Source organism: Tachyglossus aculeatus, chromosome 6 (genome assembly GCF_015852505.1).
Source record: "Tachyglossus aculeatus isolate mTacAcu1 chromosome 6, mTacAcu1.pri, whole genome shotgun sequence".
Classification (NCBI taxonomy): Eukaryota; Metazoa; Chordata; class Mammalia; order Monotremata; family Tachyglossidae; genus Tachyglossus; species Tachyglossus aculeatus.
The window spans coordinates 36,188,203-36,211,094 of record NC_052071.1 but is presented as its reverse complement, the minus strand read 5'-3'; the positions used below and the strand labels follow the sequence as shown (position 1 = coordinate 36,211,094).

Below are 22,892 nucleotides of genomic sequence, written 5' to 3'. Positions count from 1 at the left end.
CCCACATGGAAAAGGGACTATGTCCAACTCAATTTGCTTGTATCCACCCCAGTGCTTAGTAAATTGAGCTCTTAACAAATACCATTATTATTATCATCATAGCAATCTTTGACAAGATCTTACTATGGGCTTAGCACTGTGCTAAACTCTGGGTAGATACAAGTTCATCAGGCCGGAGACCTGAGTCCCTGTCCCACATGGGGGCTCACAGTCTAAAAGGGAGGGAGAACAGGAAATCAAATCCCCATTTTACAGATGAGAAGACGGAGGCACAGAGGAGCTAAGTGACTTTGCTTGAGGTCACCCAACAGCTAAGTGACAGAGCTAAGGTTAGAACCCAGGTTCCCTGATCTCCAGGCCTTTGTTCTTTCCACTAGGCCACCCTGTTTCTGGGTTCCCCTCACCCCCAGGCCACAGTGGTCTCGCCCATTGCCCTGAAAAATCTTATCATCATTGTTGTCGGTGGTATTTATTGAGTGCTTACTATGGGCAGAACACTACTATGCACTAGGGAGAGTACAATATGATAGAATTGCTAGACACGTTCCCTGCCCGAAATGAGCTTACAAATCTTGTCTCACTCCCCACCCTCTACACACTGCTCACATACCAATGTCCTGCTTCCTGGCCCTCCTGACTCTAAGCATTGATGATGATGATGATCACGATGATGATGATGGCTTTCCACCTGGATGCTCCCTTATCTTCACCCCTGACTTCACTTCCCAGAGCCCCCAAATTCCATTCACCCCCTCCCACCCTCAGCCAGGCTCCCTAACCCAGAACCCAGCTTCTCAGCCCTCTGGAGTCGCTATGTTCCCTTCTGGGCCAAGGAGGGAAAATGCTAGTGCGAGGAGAAGGATGAAGGCCTCCCGGGAGGCAGCTGGGAGATGAAGAAGGCAGGCTGGGTTAACCCGAGCATCCCCAATTGTCCCCCACCCCACAGCCTCCCTATCCTCTGTCCTGGCTCCTCCCTTCTTGATCTACCTTTCCAGGTGTGACTCTGGCCGACCTGACGGACAAGAAGCGGAGCCGCTTACACTGGTTCAGTCATTCCACTCATTCCACCAGCAGCCGTGGTACGAAAGACCCCCACCACACATGCCCTCCCCCCCAAACACAAACACACACGCCTTGGGAAAGAGGAAGGGGAGAGGTGGAAGCGCGTTGGAGGGTCCTAGAACGTCCCTTACTGCCTTAAAGTAGGGCCTGTGGGCAGTGAGCATCCCTGAATGGACTGATGGAGTTTCCCTCTGTGGTCAGGAACCTTGGAGCCTGGGCAGAGGGATTGATTCTAGTGATTATGGCTTGGGTGGCCCAGTCCCACTCTGGTCCCAGCAATTTTTATGGCATTTATTAAGCGCTTATTATGTGCAAAGCACTGCTCTAAGCGCTGGGGAGGTTACAAGGTGATCAGGTTGTCCCACGGGGAGCTCACAGTCTTCATCCCCATTTTACAGATGAGGTAACTGAGGCACAGCAGTAGTGTTCCTTCTGGGGCGTGGTGCGGGAGGGGGAGAGTGCCACACAATGTAAAGTCTGTGGGCAGCCCTCACTCAGGTAAACCCACTGCAGGGAGGACGAGGGCTAGAACCGAGGTCCTGCTTTAATAATAATAGTAATAATAATAACAATAATTGTGGTATTTGTTAAGCGTTTGCTGTGTGCCAAGCACTGTTCTAAATGCTGAGGTAGATATAAGCTAATAAGATTGAACTCAGTCCCTGTCCCAACTGGGGCTCACATTCTTAATCCCCATTGTTTTATGGCATTTATTAAGCGCTTATTATGTGCAAAGCACTGCTCTAAGCGCTGGGGAGGTTACAAGGTGATCAGGTTGTCCCATTGCGGGGGGCTCACAGTCTTCATCCCCATTTTACAGATGAGGTAACTGAGGCACAGAGAAGTTAAGTGATTTGCCCAAAGTCACCCAGCTGACAACTGGCGGAGTTGGGATTTGAACCCCTGACCTCTGACTCCAAAGCCTGTGCTCTTTCCACTGAGCCACGCTGCTTCTCTATAGCTGCTTCTCTACATTTTACAGATGAGAGAATTTATCACAGAGAAGTTAAGTGACTTGCCCAGGGTCACATAGCAGACATGTGGCGGAGCCAGGATTAGAACCCATATCCTTCTGACTCCCAAGCCTGTGTTCTATCCACTAAGCCATGCTGCTTTTCTCAGGTTGGACAGCGTCCCTGTCCCATATGGGGCTCACAGTCTAAATCCCCATTTTACAGATGAGGGAACTGAGGCACAGAGAGACTCAGCAGCAGTGCTCTTTCCCCTGGACCCTCAGACTTGTACTAAGCACTTGGGAGAGTAACAGATAATCACAACATGCTTTCCCAGCCCCAAGGAGTTGCCACGCCAACAGTAGAGGTGGACATGAAAGCGTCCACAAGCAGTAGGATCAGAGCCATCCTCCTCTTTCTTTGTTCCATGCTCCCCCAGCCCTGGGGCTGAAGGGACAATTAGGCAGGTGCTTCCCCCATGTCCAGGCCATCGGGACGTCCACCAATCCAGAATGGAAATTTGCAAGCATCTCAGTCCTGGAAGGCTGTTTGAGCTTTGGACAGGGAGGGCTTGGGAAAGCAGACAGGGAAGGACAGGAAGCAGGGAGAGTTAGGGACATACAGGAGGCCGGGGCGGATGGGGTGAATTTGGTAGGCCAGAGATCCAGAGATGATGAGGTGAAGAGAAACCAGCTGCCAATTTTCCTGAGAGGAGAGAAAGACCCTTCCTCCCACTAGCCCAAGGAGGGACCAAGCCACAGCTAAATCAGAGGAAGTGGGAGTAGAGCAAGAGAGGATGCAATCTCTCCCTTCAGCGAGCCTCCCGGCCAGTGAGACAGCATCAGTGACCACAGAGAACACCGGGGAGGAGGCCACAGGCTGCTGTGCCACCTGCATGTGAGTCTGGGGGCAGGAGAGCGCTTAGTACAGTGCTCTGCACACAGTAAGCGCTCAAAAAATATGATTGAATGAATGAGAGGGAACGGAGGATGGGGTGTGGTGGGGGGGGTGAACCTCTGACACCTCACCTCTGACCTCCTGGGACGGGACCTCGAGGAGCTGTGCTAAACCGAATAGGGTCGGGGGAAAGCGGAGTCGTCTGCCAAGATGGGGAGCGGGTACATGAGCAGAGACACTCCCCGCACTCCAGTCAGCTCTCCCCAGGGCAGGCTGAGCCCTCTCAGCTCCTCGTCCTCCTTTACAGCGTGAAGATCGCAAAGACTAAAGTCTGGTGAGTGACCGTTCCCATGCGTCCCCCGAGTTCTTTCTGTGCCCTCCGAACCCTGTGCCCTCGGTGTCCCCATATCTTCCAGGCCTCCCTAGGACACAGCGGAGACCCTGTCTGCCCCCCAGAAACAGTGCAAGCAGAGGGCTTAGAGCTAAGAGAGAGGCCCTAGGGGGAAGTGAAAAGTAGATGCCCCATCCCCTTTCTGCTCGTCCCTTGGCAGCCGCTGGCTCCGCCGATCCAACCGTCTCCTGCGCAGAAAGTGCCGGCTGGCTGTCAAATCCGCTTCCTTCTACTGGATGGTGCTGCTCCTGGTTTTCCTCAACACGCTGACCATTGCCTCAGAGCACCACAACCAGCCCCCTTGGCTCACCCAGATCCAAGGTGCCCGCCCCCACTCCCTGGCCCCTTCCCGTTTCCTTTCCAGCCCCCTGGGGCCCTCCTCGCTGCCCACAGCCTCTCGGGATGGCCGGTTTGGAGGTGTGTTTGGCGGAGGGCAGGAGAGAACGGCTAAGGAAGTGGGGGAAAAGGGGATCCAAGGGAGCTAGGTGGGGGGCTGGGGAGACTAAGGTGGGTTGGGAAGGGCTGGGAGACAGGGGAGGGGCACCGGGCCCAGTGGGCCATCCCCCTCTAGCCTATGCCAACAAGGTGCTGCTGTCGCTGTTCACCCTGGAAATGCTGCTGAAGCTGTACAGCCTGGGCCCCCAGGCCTATGGCATCTCCTTTTTCAACCGTTTCGACTGTTTCGTGGTGTGTGGGGGCATCTTAGAGACCGTAATGGTAGAACTGGATGTAATGCAGCCTCTGGGCATCTCCGTGTTGCGCTGTGTCCGCCTGCTCCGCATCTTCAAGGTCACTAGGTCTGAGCCGGGTGACTCAGGGGGACTGGGATGCTGTGGGGGGCTTTGGGGCCAGGGGGCCAAGAGACTGGGGGCCAATAATAATAATAATAATAATAATGGCATTTGTTAAGCGCTTACTATGTGCAAAGCACTGTTCTAAGCGCTGGGGAGGATACAAGGTGATCAGGTTGTCCGACGTGGGGCTCGCAGTCTTAATCCCTGTTTTCCAGATGAGGTAACTGAGGGACATAGAAGTAAAGCGACTTGCCGAAGGTCACATAGCAGATTTGAGGCATATCTGAGATTAGAACTCTGGTCCTCTGACTCCCAAGCCGGGATAGGAAGCTAGGAAGCTATCCTCTGGCCTGTAAACTCGTTGTGGGCAGAGAATGTATCTGCTTATCATTATACTGTACTCTCCCAAGCTTTTAGTACAGTGTTCTGCACACAGTAAGCGCTCAGTAAATATGATTGACTGACTGACAGTGGGGCCAGGAGGCTGGGGGGCTGAGAGGCCTTGGGGCCAGGAGGCTGGGGAGCCAGGAGGCAGAAGCCAGGGACAGCAGGCTTAGCAAGGATTGGGGAAACAGGGATGGGAAGGGATGGGTGGGATGGAGCTGGGGAAGCAGGGACAGGAAAGGATAGGTGGGGAACCATTTCATGATGTATAGGGGGATGATTGGGTCTGGAGGGATGGAGGGGAGGAGAAGAGGCAGAGGAAGGCAAGATTGAGGAGCTGACAATTCCTCGGGGCTTCTCCAGGCACTGGGCATCCCTCAGTAACCTGGTGGCATCGCTGCTGAACTCAATGAAGTCCATCGCCTCTCTGCTGCTGCTTCTTTTCCTCTTCATCATCATCTTCTCCCTGCTCGGCATGCAGCTCTTCGGGGGCAAGTTCAACTTTGACGAGACCCAGACTAAGCGCAGCACCTTTGACACCTTCCCCCAAGCCCTGCTCACAGTTTTCCAGGTGACTCTTCCCCCGAGGCCAAGGAGGGAGCCGGACCCCTTCTCCCTCAGCTCAGCCCCACCCCTGGCCAGGGCATCGCCTCTCCCCGAACCCCCTTACCAGGCCCAAGATCGCTCCACCTGCCCTAGCCTCAGGCCCTGCCTCACTAGCCTGCCCCTTGGCCGTCCCAGACCCTAAACCCAAACTCCACAGATCATCCCAACCTTATCCCCCATCCCCACCCCTCTCTCTGCCCTGCCAGAGACGCCACTCTCTGACCATCCCTGCCTGAGCTTAGCCCTGGAGCTATAGAGGAGCTCTGGAGCTATAGAAAGAAAAGGAGAATCAATCAATCGATGGTATTTATTGAGCACTTCCTGTGTGCAGAGCACTGTACTAAGCACTTGGGAGAGGATGATACAACAGAGTTGGTTGACACAATTCCCGTCCTCAAGGAGCTTATAGACTAGTCCTAAAGTCCTAGAGCCATCAGGGAGGAATCATCTGGCGGTTAATAAGCCATACAGGCAGACAGAGGCCTATTTTCTTCAAAATGCCCATGAATAGCCTCCCTGAATAGCTTAGGGAAAGCATAAGAAGATGTCTTCTCTCCCTCCCCTTTCTCTCCTTTCTCCCTCCTTCTTCTCCCCTCCCTATGCTGCCTAGATTTTGACCGGAGAGGACTGGAATTCTGTGATGTATGATGGGATCATGGCTTACGGGGGACCCTTCTTCCCTGGCATGCTGGTCTGTGTTTACTTCATCATCCTCTTCATCTGTGGAAACTGTATCCTACGGGCCCAGCTCTGGGAGGGAAAGCAGGAATAGAGGTCTGAAGAAACTGGGGCAGGTCAGGGAGGTGGTTCTTTGCTCCTCTCTCCCTCCCCGCCCGCCAACCCACTGACATCTAGAGTTTCAATCAGTCAATTAATCAATGGTATTTTTCTTTATAGTTTTTTTAAATAGCATTTGTTCATTCATTCAATCATATTTATTGAGCGCTTACTGTGTGCAGAGCACTTACTAAGCACTTGGGAAGTACAAGTTGGCAACATATGGAGATGGTCCCTACCCAACAGCAGGCTCGCAGTCTAGAAGGGGGAGACAGACAACAAAACAAAACATATTAATGAAATCAAATAAATAGAATAGTATAGTATGCACTTATTAAGTGCCAGGCACTGTACTAAGCACTAGGGTTGATAGTGAGCTGTGAGACTGTGAGCCCGCTGTTGGGTAGGGACCGTCTCTATATGTTGCCAACTTGTACTTCCCAAGCGCTTGGTACAGTGCTCTGCACACAGTAAGCGCTCAATAAATATGATTGAATGAATGAATAAAAGCTAATCAGGTTGGACACAGTCCCTGTCCCACATTGGATTCACAATAATAATAAATAATAATAATGGCATTTGTTAAGCACTTACTATGTGCCAAGCACTGTTCTAAGCACTGGGGGGATACAAGGTGATCAGGTTGTCCCACGTGGGACTCACAGTCTTCATCTCCATTTTACAGATGAGGTAACCGAGGCACAGAGAAGTTAAGTGGCTTGCCCAAGGTCACACAGCAGACAAGTGGCGGAGCTGGGATTCGAACCCTTGACCTTTGACTCCCAAGCCCTTGCTCCTTCCACTGGGCCAAACTGCTTCTCTAATTAATCCCCGTTGTACAGATGAGATAACTGAGGCCCAGAGAAGTGAAATGACTTGCCCACAGGTGGAGGAGCTGGGATTACAACGCTAGTCCTTCTGACTCCGAGGCCTATCCACTAGGCCATGCCGCTTCTCACAGTCCCTGTCACAGTCCCTATCCCACATAGGGCTCACAGTCTCAATCCCCATTGTACAGATGAGATGACTGAGGCACAGAAAAGTTATTGAGCACTTACTATGTGCAGAGCACTACAATTAACCCTTGGGAGAGTACAACACAACAGAGATGGCAAGCACGTTCCCTACGTACCATGTGCTTAAATCTAGATGAGGAGTTTACAGTCTTCTAGACTGTGAGCCCACTGGTGGGTAGGGACCGTCTCTATATGTTGCCAACTTGGACTTCCCAAGCGCTTAGTACAGTGCTCTGCACACAGTAAGTGCTCAATAAATATGATTGAATGAATGTAAGCATTCCTCCTTGCTGTCCACCTTAGGATAGGTCTATAGCCACCTGCCAGAGGCTCGTGAGAGTGGGGGTGAGTCCCGGGGACTCTTGGGGGTGGTGAGAAGGAGAAGCAGCGTGGCTCAGTGGAAACAGCCCGGGCTTTGGAGTCAGAGGTCATGGGTTCAAATCCCAGCTCTGCCAGCTGTCAGCTGTGTGACTTTGGGCAAGTCACTTCACTTCTCTGGGCCTCAGTTACCTCATCTGTAAAATGGAGATTAAAACTGTGAGCCCCCCTTGGGACAATCTGATCACCTTATATCCTCCCCAGCGCTTAGCACAGTGCTTTGCACATAGTAAGCGCTTAACAAAAACCATCATTATTATTATTATCCACTCCCTGCCTGAGCCGCCGTATCAGACATCCTGCTGAACGTCTTCTTGGCCATCGCTGTGGACAACCTGGCAGCTGGAGACAACATCAACACCTCCAAGGGCAAGAACAAGTGAGATTTGGGACTCTGCCCTGTCCCCTCCCCTCCTCCTATATCTCCTGATTCCCTGGAATTTCCCCCAGCCCTGATCCCACCTATCCCCACAGCTCCTGATCCCCTCCTAAGGGAGCCAGGTGACCTGGTTTCTAGATTATTTGCCCCCCACCCCCACCCCCACCCTCCCCCGTCACCCACAGGGACAAAAAGAGAATGGAGGAGAGGAGCACGAAAGGGGAGCCGACCCAGGATCATGGGGTTTCGGTGAGTCACGAGTTCCCCCATCCTAAGACCTCCATCCCCCTGAACGTCTGACAGACAACCCTGATGATCGAAATGACTCCAGTGTCCCGTGAGCAGGTATCCTGTGGCAATGAGGAGGAGGAGGAGGAGAAGGAGGAGGAAGAGGAGGAGGGAGAGAGGAGTGATGAAGGAGGTCAGTGGGGCAGTATTACAGGAGGGAGGGGTATGCAATAATAATAATAATGGCATTTATTAAGCATTTACTATATGCAAAGCACTGTTCGAAGCGCTGAAGTACTAGTAGTAGAAGAGGTAGTAATAGTAGTAACAGCCACAACAACGATTGAGCTCCTTCTTGGTGTGGTACACTAGTAGACACTTGGGAAGTACAGAATAACAAAGTGTTGCATCCCCCATCCACAAGGAGCTAACATTCACATTTTAGACTGTGAGCCCACTGTTGGGTAGGGACTGTCTCTATATGTTGCCAATTTGTACTTCCCAAGCGCTTAGTACAGTGCTCTGCACACAGTAAGCGCTCAATAAATACGATTGATGATGATTCACATGGGGGGAGACAAACATTCATTCATTCATTCGATCGTATTTATTGAGCGCTTACTGTGTGCAGAACACTGTACTAAACGCTTGGGAAGTACAAGTTGGCAACATATAGAGACGGTCCCTACCCAACAGTGGGCTCACAGGCTAGAAACATGAAAATAATTACAACTAGTGCAGTCTAAATAAGTAAGCTGAGTGGATATTTATACATGAGCTAATAATAATAATAATGATGATGGCATTTATTAAGCACTTACTATGGGCAAAGCACTGTTCTAAGTGCTGGGGAGGTTACAAAGTGATAAGGTTGTCCCACGTGGGGCTCACAGACTTAATCCCCATTTTACAGATGAGGTAACTGAGGCACAGAGAAGTTAAGTGACTTGCCCAAAGTCACACAGCTGACAATTGGCAGAGCCGGGATTTGAACCCACGACCTCTGACTCCAAAGCCCGGGCTCTTTCCATTGAGCCACGAGCTCTAAGAATAATGGTAATGATAACAGTAGTATTTATTAAGCACTTACTATGTGCCAAGCACTGTTCTAAGCACAGAGGTCGAAGCAGCGTGGCTCAGTGGAAAGAGCCCGGGCTTTGGAGTCAGAGGTCATGGGTTCAAATCCCGGCTCCACCAACTGTCAGCTGTGTGACTTTGGGCAAGTCACTTCACTTCTCTGGGCCTCAGTTACCTCAACTGGAAAATGGGGATTAAAACTCTGAGCCCCCCGTGGGACAGCCTGATCACCTTGTAACCTCCCCAGCGCTTAGAACAGTGCTTGGCACTTAGTAAGCGCTTAACAAATACCATTATTATTATTATTATTATTCTCTGGGCCTCAGTTACCTCAACTGGAAAATGGGGATTAAAACTCTGAGCCCCCTGTGGGACAGCCTGACCACCTTGTAACCTCCCCAGCGCTTAGAACAGTGCTTGGCACATAGTAAGTGCTTAACAAATACCATCATTATTATTATTATTATTCTCTGGGCCTCAGTTACCTCAACTGGAAAATGGGGATTAAAACTGTGAGCCCCCCGTGGGACAGCCTGATCACCTTGTAACCTCCCCAGCGCTTAGAACAGTGCTTGGCACATGGTAAGCGCTTAACAAATACCATCGTTATTATTATTATTATTACAAGGTAATCAGCGTGAACACAGTCCCCGTCCCACGTGGGGCTCACAGTCTTAATCCCTATTTTACAGATGAGGTAACTGAGGCGCAGAGAAGTGAAGTGACTTGTCCGAGGTCACACAGCTGATGTGGGGCAGAGCCGGGATAAGAAGCCAGGTCCTCTGATGCCCAGACCAGGGCTCTTTCCACTAGACGATGCTGCTTCCCCAGGTGGCACCTGTTCAGATGCCAGGGGTAATCACCCGGTCTCCGGAGACTCACCATAATCCTCCTGGGTGTGGATCTGGGGACCCTGAGCCCCGCTACGCTTCCCTCCTACTTGCAGGAGAAGAGGAGGACAGTGAGACGGAGAGCTTGGCCGAGTCTCAGCTGGAAAAACTTCAAGAGGTGGTGCCCAAAGAGAAGGTGGTACCCATTCCCGAGGGCAGCTCCTTCTTCTGCCTCAGCCAGACCAACCCGTGAGTGCCCAAAGAGAGGGCACGGAGATGCAAGGGGGAAAGGAAGTCCTGAGGGGCGAGGAAGGGGGGGTGTCCCGGGGTCTTCGATCAAAAGTTGGAATCCTACAGATCCAACGTAACTAGAGAAGCAGGAAGCAGGCATATGTATATATGTTTGTACATATTTACTACTCTATTTATTTATTCATTTTACCTGTACATTTCTATTCTATTTATTTTATTTTGTTAATATGTTTGGTTTTGTTCTCTGTCTCCCCCTTCTACACTGTGAGCCCACTGTTGGGTAGGGACTGTCTCTATATGTTGCCAACGTGTACTTCCCAAGCGCTTAGTACGGTGTTCTGCACACAGTAAGCGCTCAATAAATACGATTGATGATGACAAGACTGGAAGAAGAGGCTGAGTGGAGAAGAGGAAGGGGTTGAGAGTGGGTCAGATCAATCAATCAGTGGTATTTATTGAGTGCTTACTATGTGCAGAGCACTGTACTAAGCACTTGGGAAAGCACAGCACAACAGAATTAGCAGATACGTTCCCTTCCCATAATGAAGCTACAGTCTCGAGAGATAGATGAAATGATGATGATGATGGCATTTATTAAGCGCTTACTATGTGCAAAGCACTGTTCTAAGCGCTGGGGGGGCTACAAGGTCATCAGGTTGTCCCATGTGGGGCTCATAATCTTCATCTTCATTTTACAGATGAGATAACAGGCCCAGGGAAGTTAAGTGACTTGCCCAAAGTCACACAGCTGACAAGTGGCGGAGCTGGGATTTGAACCCATGACCTCTGACTCCAAGCCCGGGCTCTTTCCACTGAGCCACGCTGCTTCTCTAAATAATAATAATAATAATGTCATTTGTTAAGCGCTTACTATGTGCAAAGCACTGTTTTAAGCGCTGGGGAGGATACAAGGTGATCAGATTGTCCCGCGTGGGATTCACAGTCTTAATCCCCATTTTACAGTTGAGGCACAGAGAAACTAAGTGACTTGCCCAAGGTCACACAGCTGACAATTGGCGGAGCTGGGATTTGAACCCGTGACCTCTGACTCCCAAGCCCGGGTTCTTTCCATTGAGCCACGCTGCTTCTCATAAATGGGGTAACCCTGGTTAGGAAAGGGAGTTGAGGGACGAAAAATGGCGGGGGCGGGGGGGCTTTAGTCGGTGAAGAGGAGGGCGACAGGCACCCCAATGTTTTTCTCCAGATTACGGGTCGGCTGCCACGCGCTGATCCACCACCATGTCTTCACCAACCTCATCCTCGTCTTCATCATCCTCAGCAGCGTCTCTCTGGCCGCCGAGGACCCCATCCGGGCTCACTCCTTCCGGAACCACGTGAGGACCAGTCCAGGAGCCCCGAGGAGAAACTCCAAAAGACACGGAGAGACCTGAGACTTTCCACTGGAAGCTAGAGACAGACAGACGATCGGCCTTAAGAAATACTTGGATAAGAGGAATGGGAAAGAGAGATTGGGGAGGCCCGGAGAAAAAGAAAGAGACAGGGGCAGAGGCTGAGGAAAGAAGAGACTGTGGGGTTGTGGGATCATTGGATTTGCTTGGGAGAGGAGAAGCTAGAGTCTCTCAGTCACCCTCCCCACACTGTCTCTTCCCCTGGGGGCTGTTTCTTCTCCCCCGCAGATCTTGGGCTACTTTGACTACGGTTTCACCACCATCTTCACTGTGGAGATCCTGCTTAAGGTAATGAGGGCCAACTGATTCTCACCTCACCTCAGTTTTTACCTCCCTCTCCCAAGCCCCGACCCCAGTAACACCCGACCTCCCCCCTGGCTCCAGTTCCCCTGTGCCCCTGGCCCATAACCATTCCCACTCTGACGCTGATCTTGATCCTAAGTCCAAATCCCACCACAATCTTTTAGACTGTGAGCCCACTGTTGGGTAGGGACTGTCTTTATATGTTGCCAATTTGTACTTCCCAAGCGCTTAGTACAGTGCTCTGCACACAGTAAGCGCTCAATAAATACGATTGATGATGAATCAATGAATCGATTTCGATCCTGACCTGACCCTAAGCACCGCATCCCTAAATACATCCCCAAATGTTGCGCTACCTCCCCTATTCAGCGTATCCTCTCAGGGCACCGAACGCATCATTTCTCGGTCGGACTTTCCCAAGCATTTAGAACAGTCCATTGCATCCGGTGGGTGTTCAATAAACACGACTGTAGCTACTACCACTAGTACTAGTTGGTCTAGTGGTTAGAGCACGACCTGAGAGTCAGAAGGTCATGGGTTCTAATTCTGACTCCGCCACATGTCTGCTGTGTGACCTTGGGCCAGTCATTGAGAAGCAGCGTTGCTCAGTGGAAAGAGCCCGGACTTTGGAGTCAGCGCTCATGGGTTCAAATCCCGGCTCTGCCAACTGTCAGCTGTGTGACTTTGGGCAAGTCACTTCACTTCTCTGGGCCTCAGTTCCCCCATCTGTAAAATGGGGATTAAGACTGTGAGCCCCCCATGGGACAAACCAATCACCTTGTAACCTCCCCAGCACTTAGAACAGTGCTTTGCACATAGTAAGCGCTTAACAAATACCATCATTACAAATACCATCATTATTTTCCTTCTCCATGTCTCAGTTACCTCATCCGTAAAATGGGGATTGAGATTGTGAGTCCCACATGGGACAGATACTGTGTCCAACCCAATTTGCTTGTTATCACCCCAGAACTTAGTATAGTGCTTGGCTCAGATTAAGCCCTTAATGAATATCATTATTATTATTATTATTATTACTACTATCACTGCTACTATTACTAGTACTGCTTCCACTCTCAGTGGCTCCAGCCCTTGTCGCTTCCTTGCCTCCCATTCCCTCCCCAACTCTACTTTTCCCAGTTCTTGGGGGTGGAACTCCAACAGGGCCCTGGGGCTGGAGCTAGAGGTCTCATGGGGGAAGGAGAGTGTCCCATGTGAAGAACATTGTGTGTATGGAGGCAGGTGGGCAGAATCCCCCCGGGCAGAGAGCCTGACGGGTACCGGAGCATCCTGAGGGACAACTTGTTCACCCCTCCAGATGACGGCCTTCGGTGCTTTCCTCCACAAAGGCTCCTTCTGTCGCAACTGGTTCAACCTGCTGGACTTGCTGGTCGTCAGTGTCTCCCTCATCTCCTTCGGCATCCAGTCAGTGACCCCCGCCCCCCTGAAATCCTCAGCCATCCCAATCCCCCCCGCCATGCCTAACCCCATAAATGTGACCCCCAAACTCTCACAATGCCTCCCGGACCCTAAATCCATATCGGTGACCTCCAGACTCAATGACTCCATTCAGAGATCCTCCAACCCCTCAGACTCTGAGCCCCATGTGGTACTGAAACTGTGTCCCACTTGATAATAATAATAACGATGGCATTTACTAAGCGCTTACTATGTGCAAATCACTGTTCTGAGCGCTGGGGAGGTTACAAGGTGATCGGGTTGTCCCACGGGGGGCTCACAGTCTTAATCCCCATTTTACAGATGAGGTAACTGAGGCCCAGAGAAATGAAGTGACTTGCCCAAATTCACACAGCTAACAGTTGGCGGAGCCAGGATTTAAACCTATGACCTCTGACTCCAAAGCCCGTGCTCTTTGCACTGAGCCATGCTGCTTGTCTTGATGATCATCTTGTATCTACTACAGTGGTTAATTCAGACTTTGGCACGTAGTAAGCACTTAGCAAATACCATTATCATTATTTCTGTTATAACTATTATTCTTAATAATTCATTATTAATAATCTCCAAGCCTTCCTGTCAGTGGCCCTTGAAAGGCATACATCAGTAACTCCCCAAACCCTCCACTCAGTGACCCAAAAACGTCCCCAGAGGAGTGAGCCGCCGCCAGCCGCAGTTCTGAAGCACCAACCTCGTTTCAGCTCCACCATTTGCCTGCTGTGATCTTGGGAAAGTCACTGAACTTCTCTGCAGTGCCTCAGTTTCCTCATCTGTAAAATAGGAATGAAATTCCTGTTCTCCCTCCCACTTGGTCTGTGAGCCCCTTTGCGGGGCAAGGACAGAGTCCAACCTGATCGTCTTGTATCCGCAGCAGCACTTAGCCAAGGGCTTGGCACACAGTTAAGCCCGTAACAGATGCTGCTATCATTATTATTATTATTATTATTAGCTCCAGTGCCATTTCGGTGGTGAAGATCCTGCGGGTGTTGCGAGTCCTGAGGCCCCTGAGAGCCATCAATCGGGCCAAGGGTCTCAAGGTACCTCCCTGGGTTGGAGCGGCAGGGAAGAAACGAAGAGAGGGATGGTCCTCACTCCCTTCCTGGGGCCCTTTCCGAGTGCGCGTCTTCTCTCCGAGTCCTTCTTCATCTGGGCCCCTCCCTGGGACTGTCTCAGATCTGAGTTCCAGATCCCGCTTCTTTGTCTCCTTCCCATGCCCTGGATCCCGGGGTCCTTGGTCTGTAACGAGACGGGTTGTTGTGTCCCATGTTGTGTCCTCAGCACGTGGTGCAATGCGTGTTCGTGGCCATCCGGACCATCGGGAACATTATGATCGTCACCACGCTGCTGCAGTTCATGTTCGCCTGCATCGGGGTGCAGCTCTTCAAGGTGAGAGGGGCCCAGAGGGGTGGGGATTTGGGGGACCATGGTGTTAGGGTGGGTAGGGATGGAAAGGTTAGGGAATTGGGGTTCCAGGGAGGGGGTCTTGAGGGGAAAAGAGCCCCGATGAAGAGAGCAGGGGGACGGGGCTCTAAGGGGCTCCAAGGGGAAGGAAGGAGTGGGGAAGGAGCAGGGAGAGTGAGAGTCCCCAGGACTGACCCCAGCTCACCTTCTTGTGCAGGGGAAGTTTTATAGTTGCACCGACGAGGCCAAGCACAATCCTGGGGAGTGCAAGTAAGTGAGCCCAGAGACCTCCCCCGGGGTCCTCACTTTCCACAGAGACCCCCAAGATCTCTCTCCCCCAGATCCTCCTTGAGACTCCCCCATGGACCCTCTCCACCCAAAGAATCTTTCCATAGCGCAGATGGAGAAGCAGCGTGGCTCAGTGGCAAGAGCATGGGCTTTGGAGTCAGAGGTCATGGCTTCAAATCCCTGCTCCGCCACTTGTCAGCTGTGTGACTTTGGGCCAGTCACTTAACTTCTCTGCGCCTCAGTTCCCTCATTTGTAAAATGGGGATTAAGACTGTGAGCCCCCCGTGGGACAACTTGATCACCTTGTAACCTCCCCAGCGCTTAGAACAGTGCTTTGCATATAGTGAGTGCTTAATAAATGCTATTATTATTATTATTATGACCCCAGCCAACTCCCCCAGCTCCAAACATCTGATTTAGCCTCCCATTCCAGTGTTCCCATCACTAACCATCAGACCCCCCCAACAAGCAGCCCCTCCTGCTCCCCCTGCCCTTCCCCTCGGCAACTCCGGACCCCTGGGGGTCCACCCTGGAGAAGTGAAGGGCCCAGCCGAGGGCCCTCTGTGCCTTCCCCGGCCCCGAGCCTCCTGTCCCCACAGAGGCACGTTCATCGTGTACCAGGATGGAGACGTGACCCACCCCATGGTGAGGGAGCGAGTATGGCACAACAGCGACTTCAACTTTGACAACGTGCTGGCGGGCATGATGGCGCTCTTCACTGTCTCCACCTTTGAGGGCTGGCCCGCGTGAGTGGGTCTGGGGGGAGCAGCCTATGGAAGAGGGCATGTGCCGGGGGCTGGAGGAAGGACAGGTCGACCAGAGAGAAGGACTGGAGGGAAGAAGGCTCCAGGTGGAGCGCCTTCCAGGGGGCCGGGGAGCAGACGCGGACCTCCCTGCCCTCACCTCCTTCCCCGCAGTCTGCTGTATAAGGCCATTGATGCCCACGCAGAGGACCAGGGTCCCATCTACAACTACCGTGTGGAGATCTCCGTCTTTTTCATCGTCTACATCATCATCATCGCCTTCTTCATGATGAACATCTTCGTCGGCTTCGTCATCATCACCTTCCGGGCCCAGGGAGAGCAGGAGTACAGGAACTGCGAGCTGGATAAGAACCAGGTGTCCCCGCGTGACCTTCCCTTCGCCGGGACCCCCCACCCCGACCCCCTCGCCTGATCCATCTGACCTCTCTCCCCTCTCTATCCCCAACTGCCGAGGTGCCCCAGGGGGATCAGCCACCCCTCCTCCGGGCTCCCCCAGCCCCTGACCCCTGGCTCTGCCCCATCCCTCCAGCGCCAGTGTGTGGAATATGCTCTCAAGGCTCAACCACTTCACCGCTACATCCCCAAGAACCCAACCCAGCACCGCGTCTGGGCCGCCGTCAACTCGACTGCCTTTGAATACATTATGTTTGTGCTGATCCTTCTCAACACTGTTGCCCTTTCCATGCAGGTCAGCCCCAAACCAAGTACCAACTCTTCCCCCACCATTATTCCCTGACCCAGTCCTCTCCACCCCTACCCCCAAGCTCCCCCCACCTCCCCTGTTCCCTCTCCCGGTCCTCCTATGGCTCTAGCCACCGGCTGATGTTTCCGTGTCCTGACTGAGCAGCCAACGAGATGCCTGAATCCCCCACTGTTCCTCCCCTCCCCTGCTTCCTGCCCTTCCTCAGCACTATGAGCAGACTGCCCCTTTCAACTATGCCATGGATATCCTGAATATGGTCTTCACCGGGCTCTTCACCGTGGAGATGTTACTCAAGATCATCGCCTTCAAGCCCAAGGTGCGCCTGCCCGGCTGGCCGGGCCCACCTTCCCGGTGAGGAGTCTGTCCAGACCCTGAGGAAGAAGTCGGTGGGCTTGAGATTGGGACCCTGGGCAGACACGGGCCCCTCCATCCATCAGGAGCCTCCCCTAAAAATGAAGTCCGTCCCCTGCCCAAGTTCCATTGTCCCCCAATATTCATCGGGCAGCTTGCCTCTTTCCCCCATCTCCCTCCCTCCCTCTCCCCATCCCCCAATTCACCCCTCTTCCCCTGCCCCCCATTTCTTCCCCTACCACAGCACTACTTCTGTGATGCCTGGAACACGTTTGATGCACTGATTGTCGTGGGCAGCCTGGTGGACATTGCTGTAACCGAAGTCAATGTGAGGAACATGGGGTATCCTTGAGGACACCCACCCTCTAGAGTCTGCCCATTCTTAGTTGGGGTCCAGGCCTCCTTCCCTTCCCAGAGACCCGGATGGACCCTTCCTGGACACCCAGTTCTCCTCCCTCCCCAGATCCCGTGGCATCAGCCAGACCCCTTTGCTTCCCCCTTGTTCTCTGACCAGGGGTCCTGATGAGCGAGGGTCAACACCGCTTCTTCCTTGGGGATGGTCCCCATTACCCAAGGTGCTCTATGCCTCCCAGGTGGTGTCAGCCTTTTGCTGTTCCTTGAAACTATTTTCACGTGGCCTCCAAATCCAATCTCACCCTAGCCCCCCCACCTTCCACTGCACCTCATCATCTCTCTCATCTCTCCCTCTACCAACCCCCTCTGTGGTCCACATCATCTCCTCCACCATCCTGGCGTTCCATCATTTCTTCCGCTGCCTCCACCGACGCCCACTCTATCATCCTCCCATCTGACCGTAGAATGGAGGACACTTGGGGGAGGTACCATCCAAGTTCTCAACTTCCCCCTTTTTCCCTTCTGCCTGCTCCTTACCCTAAACTAGGTCAAAGCAGGGAGGAGAAAGCTGAAGCTACTCCTTAGCCTTAGTGTCCCTCCCTTCCTCCCCACGTCCCCTCCCCTGTCGGGAATGGGCATCAAAAGGGTGGAGCTGGACACGGATGTGGTGGGGTGGATGACAGGGGCTTGGTCTGACGGGCTCCCCGGTTGCCCCCCACAGAGCTCGGAGGACAGCTCTCGCATCTCCATCACTTTCTTCCGCCTCTTCCGTGTCATGCGCTTGGTGAAACTGCTCAGCAAGGGTGAAGGCATACGCACGTTGCTCTGGACATTTATCAAGTCCTTCCAGGTAGAATGATCCCCCACCACAAGCACACTCTCTCTCTCTCTGTCTCTGTCTCTCTCTCTCTCTCTCACATACAAACACACACACACCCTCTTTCTTCTGGAAGTCTCAATCTCTTCCTGCACTGCTCTGCTTGAGCACGCTGGGTCTTCTGGCTCCACCTCTCCCTTCAGAGCTCTGATTGTTTCTCTACCTCTCTCCCTCTCTGTCTTTCCCTGTCCGGCCCAACCCCAGGCTCTGCCGTATGTGGCGCTCCTCATAGCTATGATATTCTTCATTTACGCTGTCATCGGCATGCAGGTGAGCTGCGTTTTGCATTGCTGGCCCACACGAAATATGGGGGCGGGGGCACACACAGGACAACCATCTCATACACCAAGTCAGCAGCATGAATCGTTGGTCCTAAGTTGGCAGTCAGCTTCCTAATCCCCTGGGGTACCGGGCAGGACTGCCCCAAACCCATCATCAATCGTATTTATTGAGCGCTTACTGTGTGCAGAGCACTGTACTAAGTGCTTGGGAAGTACAAATTGGCAACTCAGATACAGAGCATAATTTCCCCAGTAACCAGCGGGTGGTCCACCTGACCTGGAGACCAGAAAGCCAAGCTAGAATGGGAAGAGTCCGAGAAATGGCTTCAGAATACCTGAAGCAGCTGGATTTGTTCAAATCCATATAATAGGGGGTCTTGTGCCCTGGAGTCCTGGAGGAAATCTGCAAGCAGATTGAGAAACACAATCAGAATTGAGGGGAGTCAGGCAAGGGGTGAGGATGGGACTGCCAGGGGCTCAGGGGCTCAGAGGTAAGTGCTGTGACCACCCTCTCCCTGTTCCCCTAGACCTTTGGGAAGGTGGCGATGCAGGACGGGACCCAGATCAATCGCAACAACAACTTCCAGACCTTCCCCCAAGCCGTACTCCTGCTCTTCAGGTATCGTGGCCCTCTCTGGCCCTTGCTGGCCCTCTGCGGCCCTCTCTGGCCTTTCCCAGCCCTCCCCAGTCTTTCCTGGCCCTTCCTGGCTCTCTGCGGCCCTCCTGTGCCTTTCCCAGTCCACCAAAGTCCTCCCTGGCTCTCTGTAGCCCTTCCCTAGTCCTTGCTGGCCTTCTGCAGCCTCTCTGGTCAGACAGAAGTGTACTAGCCACTGAGCCCAGCCAGCCTTCTCTCCCTGCCCCTCTCCTGCTTGGACTGGTTTCCCCCCACCCCATCCGCTCCCACTAATGGTTACGTTCCTGCCCAAACTGCCTCTGCCCCCGTCAGGATCCTGGTCCAACCCCAACCCCTAAGAAGCAGCATGGCCTAGAGGATAGAGCACGGGCCTAGGAGTAAGAAGGACAGGGTTCTAATCCCCACTCTGCCCCGTATCGGCTGTGTGACCTTGGACAAGTCACTTCACTTCTCTGCACCTCAGTTCCCTCATCTGGAAAATGGGGATTAAGACTGTGAGCCCCTTGTGGGACAGGGACTGAGTCCAACCTGATAAGCTTGTATCTACTCCAGTGCTTAGTAATAATAATAATAATAATAATAATGGCATTTATTAAGCACTGATAACCTACCCCAAGTAGGTATCCAGAAAAAAGGCTCCCCAGGTACCACAATAAATAATGATGGCATTTGTTAATAATAATAATAATGGCATTTATTAAGCACTTACTATGTGCAAAGCACTGCTCTAAGCGCTGGGGAGGTTACAAGGAGATCAGGTTGTCCCACGGGAAGCTCATAGTCTTCATCCCCATTTTACAGATGAGGGAACTGAGACACAGAGAAGTTAAGTGACTCGCCTAAAGTCACACAGCTGACAAGTGGCAGAGCCGGGATTCGAGTGCTCTGCACATAGTAAGTGCTCAATAAATACGATTAAATGAATGAATGAATGAACGCATGACGCCTGACTCCAAAGCCCAGGCTTTTTCCACTGAGCCACGCTGCTTCTATAGTACAGTGCCTGGCACACAGTAAGCATTTAACACGGTCCATAAAAGAAAAAATCACCAATCAACCAATTGTACTTGAGATAGCCCCAGCTCCTGCCTGGATTGCAAGTTCTGCCCACACCCCTATCCTCAGGGCAACTGATGCCCTGGGCTGGGCAACCTGTCCCTCCTTGGGCTGACCCATCCGTTCACGGGGTGAACCTGCTAGCTCTGCCTGGGCTCCACCGCCCCTTCATGGGTTGACTTTCCCCCTTCCCTAATTGGCTCGTCCTGCCCGGCTCCTGCCCAGGTGTGCCACTGGGGAGGCGTGGCAAGAGATTATGCTGGCCAGCCTGCCGGGTAAACGCTGTGACCCTGAATCCGACTTTGGTCCTGGAGAGGAGTTCACCTGCGGCAGCAACTTCGCAATCGTCTATTTCATCAGTTTCTTCATGCTCTGTGCCTTTCTGGTGAGCTCTGAACACCCCCTCCCCTCGACCCTCACCCCAACTTCCCCTTGATCCCCAAGCCCCCCACTTCTCCAGGTCCCTCACTCCACTGGCCTCCCCTGACCCTCTCCATGCCTGCAGCTCTCTGAGACCCACTACGCAAACCCCAGAGCTCCATCTCTCCACGCCAGCCGATCACGAGCCCCCACATTCCTCCTCAATCTGACTGACCCCTGCATCGGACCCCACCCTTCCTGTTTCTGCCGCCCAGATTATCAACCTCTTTGTGGCTGTCATTATGGACAACTTCGATTACCTGACTCGCGACTGGTCCATCCTCGGGCCCCATCACCTGGACGAATTCAAAAGGATCTGGTCCGAATATGACCCGGCTGCCAAGTAGGAGACTAGGCCTTCTCCCGTCTGCCCCCGAAAGCCACTGGGGACCCTTAAATTCAGCCCCTAGGCCCAGCCCAGCTGGTCTGACCCACAGTACTCTCTCTTTCTCCTTGATCAATCAGTCAGCCAATCAATCGCATTTATTGAGTGATTACCGTGTGCTCTGTAAAACAGAGTTGGTAGACATGTCCCCTGCCCACAGTGAGTTTATGGTCTAGATGAGGAGACAGACTTTACGGTAAGTAAATTAATTCTGGGCATGTTCATTCATTCATTCATTCATTCAATCGTATTTATTGAGCTTACTGTGTGCAGAGCACTGTACTAAGCACTTGGGAAGTGCAAGTTGGCAACATATAGAGATGGACCCTACCCAACAGTGGGTTCATATGTACAAAGGTGCCGTGGGGCTGGGGTAGGGGTTGAATAAAGGGAGCAAGTTGGGTGAGCGAAAGGAAATGAGAGAAGAGGAAATGAGGGCTTTGTGAGGGAAAGCCTCATGGAGGAGCTATGCCTTCAATAAGGCTTTGACGGTGGGGAGAATTGTCTGTTGGTTATGAAGATGGAGGGTGTTCAAGGCCCAAGACAGGATGTGGGCGAGAGGTTGGCAGCGAGATAGGAAAGATCAAGATACAGAGAGTAGGTTGGCACCTGAGGGAAACAGGGAAGCAGCATGGCTTAGTGACAAGAGCATGGGCTTGGGAGTCGGAGGTCATGGGTTTGAATCCCGGCTCCCCTGCTTATCAGCTATGTGACTTTGGGCAAGTCACTTAACTTCACTGGGCCTCAGTTCCCTCATCTGTAAAATGGGGATGAAGACTGTGAGCCCCACGTGGGACAATCTGATTACCTTGTATCTACCCCAGCGCTTAGAACAGTGCTTGGCACATAGTAAGCACTTAACAAATACCAACAGTATTATTATTATTATTACCAGAGGAGTGAAGTGTGCCGGCTGGGTTGTAGTAGGAGAGCAGCGAGGTCAGGGGCCCCAAATAGGGAGGCAGCGAAGAGGGAGGAGTGGGGAGCCAGGACGGGAAGCAAAGGGGAGAAGAAGCAGGCATCAGGGAGGACAGTGGGGATGTGGAAATCCAGGTGGAAGGGGTGGGAGAGCCAGGGGAATGCTGGCATTTCTCTCCATAGAGGCCGCATCAAACACTTGGATGTGGTGACTCTGTTGCGTCGGATCCAGCCTCCTCTGGGGTTTGGCAAGCTCTGTCCTCATCGGGTAGCCTGCAAGGTTGGCCTCCACTTGTCCCCACATCTCCTGTGCCCCTCCCCAAGTTCAAGCCTCTTCTTCCAGAACTCCAGTGGGCTCTATTTCCATTAGAGGGGTTGCTGGGCCCTGCGGGGTGGAGCCTGGGAGGCTCCGGGGGAGAAGGAGGCATCCGGGGGTTGGGGCAACCTCACCTCTCTTCTTGGTTGTTTGGGGAGAAGAAAGGCAGTCAGGTGCACAGTCCGGCCGGCCCCTCCCCCTGCGTCCCCATTTCAGCTCCGTCCCTGTGTCCCCCAGAGGCTCGTGGCCATGAACATGCCCCTCAACGCAGATGGGACAGTCACATTCAACGCCACGCTCTTCGCCCTGGTGAGGACCTCGCTGCGGATCAAGACCGAGGGTGAGGGACAGTGGAAAGCGGTGGAAGTTGGGAGCCTGCGGGGGAAGGAGGAAGGCAGGAGGAAATTCAGTTGACTGGGGGAAGAGGAGGACAGTGAAGGGAGCAGGGGGATGAAGGGACCTCTCCACTCACATGTCCGGGCCTGGCTTCCCTCGGCCCCTGCCCGGCTCCACCAACTCCAGGGAATCTGGATCTGGCCAATCAGGAGCTGCGCATCGTCATCAAAAAGATCTGGAAACGCACCAAACCAAGGCTCCTGGATGAGGTCATACCCACAACCGAAGGTCAGATCCCCACCAGGGTCTGCCCAGGATCCCAAATGGGATTACCAGGGTCTCCCTGAGACTCTCTGAAGATCCAGTCGCCCCCCCCACCCCGGGATGGGAACCCTAGGAGGGGAGGAGGGGCAGCATTCCTTGACCTCTGCCCTCTCTCCCCAGAGGAGGAGGTCACCGTGGGGAAATTCTACGCCACCTTCCTGATCCAGGACTATTTCCGCAAGTTCAGGCGGCGGAAGGAAAGAGGTCTTCTGGGCTCCAAGGCCTCGCCCAGCAGTTCCTCCGCCCTGCAGGTTGTGGGGAGTGGGGCTGGCCAGGACACCCTGGGGGAG

The 22,892-nt window shown here is 52.9% G+C and overlaps 1 protein-coding gene across 1 annotated transcript in view; it reads left to right on the top strand.

Moving 5' to 3' along the window:
- The window catches only part of CACNA1F (calcium voltage-gated channel subunit alpha1 F), a 38,847-nt gene that overhangs the window by 8,146 nt on the left and 7,809 nt on the right, over positions 1–22,892 (top strand). Inside the window, exons 10-40 of the mRNA XM_038747722.1 lie at positions 996–1,079; positions 2,831–2,912; positions 3,220–3,246; positions 3,464–3,624; positions 3,875–4,100; positions 4,845–5,052; positions 5,698–5,818; positions 7,553–7,626; positions 7,998–8,024; positions 9,756–10,021; positions 11,229–11,358; positions 11,662–11,721; positions 13,055–13,161; positions 14,144–14,231; positions 14,473–14,580; positions 14,813–14,865; positions 15,483–15,629; positions 15,801–16,002; positions 16,177–16,335; positions 16,556–16,666; positions 16,946–17,029; positions 17,520–17,540; positions 17,777–17,905; positions 18,137–18,202; positions 18,741–18,832; positions 20,129–20,288; positions 20,539–20,666; positions 21,810–21,906; positions 22,180–22,282; positions 22,465–22,566; positions 22,723–22,853. Of these exons, the coding sequence (XP_038603650.1) occupies positions 996–1,079; positions 2,831–2,912; positions 3,220–3,246; positions 3,464–3,624; positions 3,875–4,100; positions 4,845–5,052; positions 5,698–5,818; positions 7,553–7,626; positions 7,998–8,024; positions 9,756–10,021; positions 11,229–11,358; positions 11,662–11,721; positions 13,055–13,161; positions 14,144–14,231; positions 14,473–14,580; positions 14,813–14,865; positions 15,483–15,629; positions 15,801–16,002; positions 16,177–16,335; positions 16,556–16,666; positions 16,946–17,029; positions 17,520–17,540; positions 17,777–17,905; positions 18,137–18,202; positions 18,741–18,832; positions 20,129–20,288; positions 20,539–20,666; positions 21,810–21,906; positions 22,180–22,282; positions 22,465–22,566; positions 22,723–22,853 (3,554 nt within the window). The remainder of the gene's footprint in view (positions 1–995; positions 1,080–2,830; positions 2,913–3,219; positions 3,247–3,463; positions 3,625–3,874; positions 4,101–4,844; positions 5,053–5,697; positions 5,819–7,552; positions 7,627–7,997; positions 8,025–9,755; positions 10,022–11,228; positions 11,359–11,661; positions 11,722–13,054; positions 13,162–14,143; positions 14,232–14,472; positions 14,581–14,812; positions 14,866–15,482; positions 15,630–15,800; positions 16,003–16,176; positions 16,336–16,555; positions 16,667–16,945; positions 17,030–17,519; positions 17,541–17,776; positions 17,906–18,136; positions 18,203–18,740; positions 18,833–20,128; positions 20,289–20,538; positions 20,667–21,809; positions 21,907–22,179; positions 22,283–22,464; positions 22,567–22,722; positions 22,854–22,892) is intronic.